The sequence below is a fragment of the Oncorhynchus nerka genome, linkage group LG3 (assembly GCF_034236695.1).
Source record: "Oncorhynchus nerka isolate Pitt River linkage group LG3, Oner_Uvic_2.0, whole genome shotgun sequence".
NCBI classification, from domain to species: Eukaryota; Metazoa; Chordata; class Actinopteri; order Salmoniformes; family Salmonidae; genus Oncorhynchus; species Oncorhynchus nerka.
Genome location: NC_088398.1, coordinates 35,518,527 through 35,525,640, shown reverse-complemented (window position 1 = coordinate 35,525,640; position 7,114 = coordinate 35,518,527). Strand labels below are relative to the sequence as shown.

The window sequence follows — 7,114 nt, the reverse complement described above, 5'->3', positions numbered from 1 at the left end:
TATATATTATTTAACTAGGCAAGTCGGTTAAGAACCAATTCAAATTTTCAATGAAGACCTACACCGGCCAAACCCTAACCGGGACAATGCTGAGTCATCTGTGCGTCTCCCAATCACAGCCAGTTGTGATACAGTCTGGAATCATACCGAGGTCGCTAGCACTGAGATCCAGTGCCTTAGACCGCTGCGTCACTCGGGAGCCCACTTTATTCCGTTATTTTACTTTTAGGTTGTGTAGCGTAGATATTACTGCATTGTTGGAGCTAGAGAAACAATCGCTTCGCGCCACCCGCAATAACATGTGTATGTGACCCCCAAAAAATATACACCTTGCCGAAACCCGGGATCGAACCAGGGACCTTTAGATCTTCAGTCTAACGCTGTCCCAACTGAGCTATTTCGGCAGTGCGATAAGTGTGACGTGGTAGCTTTATGTACTAGGGGGAGGGGGAATGTATAAAGGCCTCCACCAAGTGACGTATTTCCCTAGCCAACGCAGGGGATTGTGGGAGGATAGGTTGAGGATCACAGGGAACGTGATAATGGAAGGGAACTCTAAACACCGAGCTATTGTAGGTGGAAACACAAAATCCTTAATCTATAAGCAGATTTATGTGAGAAGTAAATGGTATCACTCCTGTGCCACTATTATTTCGTGAAACATCAAAGCGCTCTCTGTATGCGAATGTAACTTACGTTAGCAAGTGTGGCTAGCCAGCCATAGGTGGCCATTGTTCTTGTTTAGTAAACGAAGTGAAAGCAATATATAACCAGTGTTTTCCCCAGCCGAGGAAGGGCCCAGCAGAGGGGCAAACTGTTCGAGTAATGCGGTTTGGTTTCTCTCGGGAAGATGGATGAAAAGTCCACCAACCAACACCGGCTCTATATTGCCCTGGTGATGGTGTTGCTCTTTGGCGTTATTGTGCTTCAGTACGTTTGTCCTAGCTCCGATTGCCAGCTGTTGCACATAGGATCATTGTCCTCCAGGTCGGGCGGCAATGCCATCGGGTCCCGGGGAGAGGTAAACAACATTGGCCTCAGTGGAAAGGACCCGTACGTCGCTGAGGACGGTGCCCTAGCCCGGTTCGTTCCCCGCTTCAATTTCACAACTTCCGACCTCAGTCGCCTCGTTGACTTCAATATCAAGGGAGACGATGTTATTGTTTTTCTTCACATTCAGAAGACAGGGGGCACAACCTTTGGTCGACATTTAGTGCGTAATATTAAACTCGAGAGGCCTTGTGAGTGTCATGCTGGCCAAAAGAAATGTACCTGTTACCGGCCAGGTAAAAGGGAAACGTGGCTTTTCTCCCGGTTCTCGACCGGATGGAGCTGCGGTCTTCACGCGGACTGGACAGAGCTGACCAACTGCGTGCCGTCCCTCATGAACATGCGTGAGCCACCCAAGAAGCCTACAGTTCCCAGGTGAGTGTCAATCAAGAGTATAACGAGGAATGGATTTGACATGAATTGTAGACGAACATTTCAATTTGTTCAGCATCTTCTCCCAATATTGAATCCACAGCTCATATTTAATTATGTATGATCTTTGAGTGGTAATCCTGATTTTGTCTGGTATTGTTTGTGTAACTTCTCTCATGTCCGAGTCAGTGTAAAATGTGTTGTGAGCCAAATTGTTGGGAAAATGTGTGTTTTTGGGAGGAGTTAGAATCAAATATTGTTGGCACTCTGCATGAACTCACACTTTGAAGGCATGATTGGGTGTGTGGGTTGGGTGATCTGCAGAGAGACTGTGAGATGGTTGGGAACTTGGAAGATGGGTGCATACAGAGGCTGTGTCCCAATTTACCCCCTTATATTCCTCTATTATAGTCCACTGGTTTTGATCAGAGGCCCTGGTCAAAAGTAGTGCCCCTTTATAGGAAATAGCATGCCATTTGTGACGTAAACTCATTGAGGCCATTTCGTTGGTTATTATTAGTTAGGTGAATTTTCAGAGGTGCTGAATACAAAACCCCAAATATAAAGAAAAATTAACTGACCTAGGTCTCTTCTCTCTCAGCCGGAACTACTACTACATCACCATCCTGCGTGACCCAGTGTGGCGCTACCTGAGCGAGTGGCGGCACGTGCAGCGTGGTGCCACCTGGAAAGCCTCCCTGCACGTGTGTGACGGTCGCTCCCCCACGCTGGCCGAGCTGCCCAGCTGCTACCCCGGGGATGACTGGTCAGGCTGCTCTCTAAAGGATTTCATGGACTGCCCCTACAACCTGGCCAACAACCGGCAGGTCCGCATGCTGGCAGATCTCAGCCTAGTGGGCTGTTACAACGACTCGGCCATGAGCGAGGACGAGCGCTGGGCCGTGTTATTAGAGAGCGCCAAGCGGAACCTGCGGGGTATGGCCTTCTTTGGCCTGACAGAGTACCAGAGGAAAACCCAGTATCTGTTTGAGAAGACCTTCCGCCTGGCGTTCATCGCCCCCTTCACCCAGCTCAACGGGACGCGGGCGAGCAGTGTAGAGGTCGCCCCTGAGACGCAACAACGGATCCGCCAGCTGAACCAATGGGACGTGGAGCTGTATGAGTACGCACGCGACCTGTTCATCCAGCGCTTCCAGGTGGCCCGTCAGCAGGAGAGGAGGCAGGCCAGGGAGAAGAGGCAGCAGGAGAGGAGGAGGCTTCGAGGGAGGCTGGGGTCAACTAGGCTGGGGATAGGATGGCCGGTGGCGATGTGGCCCAGCAACAAGCCCCAGTGGACAGAGACCCAGGCCGGGGAGGCGATCACCACCCACCTACGACCACCCTCCCCAGAGATGAAGCAGGAGAGGGAAGGTGGACAGGCGGTTGAGGCTGAGGTGCAGCTGCCAGAGTGGTGGGGTCTGGAGGAGAACAGCACCATGGAGGACTACATGGACAATGTGGAACAGTGGCGGTAGTAGTGAGAGGACCAAGCCGAAGAAGGAGTGAGCCATGTGAATTTTCCAGGCTTGCCTTGTCTGCACAGACATTATGGGTGTGTCCCAATATCTCCTTTCTCCCGAAGTGTGCACATGTTCACGTCCCTTCGTGATTTTGAAAGGAAATGACTGGTATAAGAAAAATGTGGTTTTGCCCATGCCTACACCAATCCAGCGCTATTAAATATTTGGGGAATAGTGAACAAATGCACACTTCAGGAACAAAGAGATATGGGACACATTCATTTTCAAAACTCAACGCTAACCACGCACAGCTCCCTTTAGCCTGCATCCCAACCTTTAATCCAGGGGTTCCCAAACATTTTTGGCCATGACCCCATTTTGATGTGTGAAAATTCTCCCAACCCCAACCATGTGAAATTTACTATGGCGGTCAATTGTAAAACATTCCTTCAGTATTTCTGATTGTATTCTCAACCCACCCTCATATACTTTTAATGTGGGGCCATGACAGTCAATTGGAAATTAGTCTGACAAAATGGATCTCATCTCATCTCACCACCACTAATGAGAGGGGTGTGCTTGATGCATGTCGCGTCGGAGCTACTCAAAGTCAGGGGACGTGGTCGACAGTGTGCATCTCATCTCTCCTGTCACATTCAACCTGGATCGATATTTGTTTTTAATGCAGACGAGAGCACTGAATCAGCGTACCATTAGTTTTAATACCCGGAGGGAGATGGCACAGTTTTCCCTGAGTTAGGTCCCAAAACTCCTCCATAGTGACCCGTGAATCAGCTGTGTCATTTCACTTACCGGCATGTCAACTGCGCCAGGATCACAGTCAAATGGATTTCCATCTGTATAATATTTTTCTATTTCCCCTGCATGCTTGCGTTCAGTTCCCCAAATATGTCTGTTACATAGGCAAGGAGACACATCTTCTTTTCATTACACAGATCTGTTTTTACATCCATTGCGAATGACAACCGTTCCACTCTCAATTCTAAAAATCATTCCAACACTAACCCTTGATAACCACCAAGCCTCGTGTGAAATGGAACATTGTCATGCTATGATCCCGTATGTCCACATAGTTTTGTGAACAGGCTTACGCGATATAGTTTACAATCTAAGTTACCTGCTGCATATCTCCAAGTTCTGTGCACAGCTCTTTTGCCGCCAGTTGCTCTTGGTGTATCCATTATGGCTCAGTGGGTGTGTCATACAATGCGTCCATATGGCAGGTGGAGACACATTCATAACTAGAGTGCACAGGCCTACCCGCCGTCCCGTGATAGATGGATCCCCAACTGTGCAAAAGCCCACCATTCAATCCCATGGAATCTGTTTTTGTTAATATAGCCACGGGGCACACTAAACATCCCCTGTGCCGTTTCATGCTCGTGAATCGTGAGACAGAACAATATGTAGTTGAGAATAGCATCCCCCGACATGTAGTGAACAAAAGTCAATGCATCTAGGCCCTCACAGCTAGCATCCAATTGGAGAGCATAAGGTGGGGAGTTATCTGACAAAGGTGTTGATGTGAGTTTATGTGCCTTTGCCTCACCACATTGTTTTCACCATATCAATTGTGGCCAGTAGTATCAAAGTCTCTGAAATAGTGTATGGTTTCATAGCATACTGGGCTTAGCCATTCACCGTGGAATAATTTTAATTGCAATGGTCAAGTGTGGCCTTTTCCAATGATCTAAGGGCGCTCTCTGGTTGAATTTCACATTTTTAGATTTTAATCATTTTCATCTCGATTTTTAAGGTGACCCACATTACAATGATTTTGAGAGACAAAGACAATATTATAACAGGATTTTGGAAATTCTCCTGCGACCCCATTTTCATATCAGGCGACCCCTACGGGGTCACGACCCCTAGTTTGGGAACCGCTGCTTTAGTCCATGGCCAGTTTTCCATTTCGCTATACCTACTTATGTTTCTTGAATGTAATTTGTTTTCATGTACTTCACTTACCCACATTGTGGCCATGACATTTCTGAGAGAGAATACAGTGCTTGTCCCAATTGGCACCCTATTCCCTAATATAGTGCACTAGTTTTTGACTAGAACCTGGTCAAAATTAGTGCACTATATAGAGAATAGAGTGCCATTTGGTCCAGGCCCACCACCAATCCCAAGCCCTTCACAATCACCCAAGCCTTCTGAGGAGATCCCTACGATTCTGGTGCAGAACTGTTGGTTACTAGTACAGAAATTTTTTAATTATAATAATTTTGATATTGAGGTACAGTGCATTCAGGAAGTATTCAGACCCCTTGACTTTTTCCACATTTACTTATGTTATATCCTCATTTTAAAATGGATTCGATTGTTTTTTTTTCTCATCAATCTACACACAATACCACATAATGACAAAGCAAAAACAGGTTTTAGGAATCTTTAAAAAAAATATATATATATATATATTCCAATGTACATTATTATTCAGACCCTTTACTCAGTACTTTGTTGAAGCACCTTTGGCAGCCATCTAGTCATCTTGAGTATGACGCTATAAGTGTGGCACACCTGTATTTGGGGAGTTTCTCCCATTCTTCTCTGCAGATCCTCTTAAGCGCTGTCAGGTTGGATGGGGAGTGTCACTGCACAGCTATTTTCAGGTCTCTCCAGAGGTGTTCAACTTCAGGCTCTGGCTGGGCCGCTCAAGGACATTCAGAGACTTGTCCCAAAGCCACTTATGCGTTGTCTTGGCTGTGTGCTTAGGGTCGTTGTCCTTCTGGAAGGTTAACCTTCGCCCCAATCTGAGGTCTTGAGCCCTCTCGAGCAGGATCTCTGTGCTTTGCTCCTTTCATCTTTCCCTTGATCCTGACTAGTCTCCCAGTCCCTGCCACTGAAAAACACCCCCACAGAATGATGCTGCCACCACCATGCTTCACCATAGGGATGGTGCCAGGTTTCCTTCAGACATGACGCTTGGCATTCAGGCCAAAGAGTTTAATCTTAGTTTCATCAGACCAGAGAATCTTGTTTCTCATGGTCTGAGAGTCATTTTGGTGCCTTTTGGCAAACTCCAAGCGGGCTGTCATGTGCCTTTTACTGAGGAGTGGCTTCCGTCTGGCCACTCTACCATAAAGGCCTGATTGGTGTAATGCTGCAGATTGGTGTAATCTGTTGAGCTCTAGAGCTCTGTCAGAGTGAACATTGGGTTCTTGGTCACCTCCCTAACCAAGGCCCTTATCCCCCGATTGCTCAGTTTGGATGTGCGGCCAGCTCCAGGAATAGTCTTGCTGATTCCTAACATCCCTATGGGACTCCCAATCACAGCCTGCTGTGACACAGTCTGGAATCGAACCAGTGTCTGTAGTGACCCCTCTTGCACTGAGATGCAGTGCCTTGACCGCTGCGCCACTCTGGAGCCCATGATCAATGGAAACGGGATGCACCTGAGCTAATTTGAGTCTCATAGCAAAGGGTCTGAATACATTTGTAAGGAATCATTTTTTTGTTGATACGTTTGATAACATTTCTAAACCTGTTTTTGCTTAGTCATTATGGGTTATTGTAAGTAGATTGAGGAAAACATTTAAAATAGATTTAGTTTAGAAAAAGGCTGTAATGTAACAAAATGTGGAAAAGGTTAAGGGGTCTGAATACAACTGGTTTTGTTTGAAAGAGAATAAGCTATGTTTTTGTTTTCACTGAGATTTTTGTATTCGTATTATGCTACTATTTTTGTCATGACTTATTGTAGGTCAGGGTAAAGCTGTTGAATGATTTGTCGGATGACATGCAGCTTACAAATGACTGAGAAAGACTTAAGTGATCGTGTGGAAAGAAACACATTTCTCACAAAATTAGATTTGTATAATTACCTCAATCTGTAGCACACCTGTCTGTTATATTCACTTTTTGTGCTATCCTTGTCTTCTCTTTTGTATATTAAACAAAAATAATTCACTGGTGTCATGTCTTGTTACTAATATGCATTAGTTTGTTGATATGTCCACATCCTTACTACACATGTGTAACCTACACGCTTGTCTCTGGTTGGTACGAATGTGTTGCCAGCCAGGTCACGATTGGACCATCAAGTTGTCTCATCGTTGCCTTCTCTGTTTGCTCCAGCAGGAGGTGCCGATTCCATGTGACCACAACTGTCTCCACTGAAAATGTAATCTCTAGTTCTTTTTATAAATCTGGTCTAGTCTAAATTATAATCCCTGTCTGTAAATTATACTTTGAATGTATTACTTGAT

The 7,114-nt window shown here is 46.0% G+C and overlaps 1 protein-coding gene and 1 non-coding gene across 2 annotated transcripts; one reads left to right on the top strand and one right to left on the bottom strand.

Moving 5' to 3' along the window:
* Positions 1-331: 331 nt before the first annotated feature.
* Positions 332-404, bottom strand: trnaf-gaa (transfer RNA phenylalanine (anticodon GAA)). The gene has a single exon. It is a non-coding gene; the product is annotated as a tRNA-Phe (tRNA).
* A 97-nt stretch (positions 405-501) lies between these two features.
* On the top strand, positions 502-6,815 carry LOC115107361 (heparan-sulfate 6-O-sulfotransferase 2-like). The gene is made up of 2 exons (XM_029630759.2): positions 502-1,425; positions 2,024-6,815. Exons 1-2 carry the CDS (start codon positions 851-853, stop codon positions 2,895-2,897), a joined length of 1,449 nt encoding a protein of 482 aa, XP_029486619.1. The 5' UTR covers positions 502-850; the 3' UTR covers positions 2,898-6,815.
* The last annotated feature ends 299 nt before the right edge of the window (positions 6,816-7,114 follow it).

Excerpts from the sequence above, each read along its gene's own strand:
- LOC115107361 (XM_029630759.2), top strand. The coding sequence starts at position 851 with ATGGATGAAAAGTCCACCAACCAACACCGGCTCTATATTGCCCTGGTG. Across the intron at positions 1,426-2,023 it reads AAGAAGCCTACAGTTCCCAG|CCGGAACTACTACTACATCA; the intron begins GTGAGTGTCAAT and ends CTTCTCTCTCAG.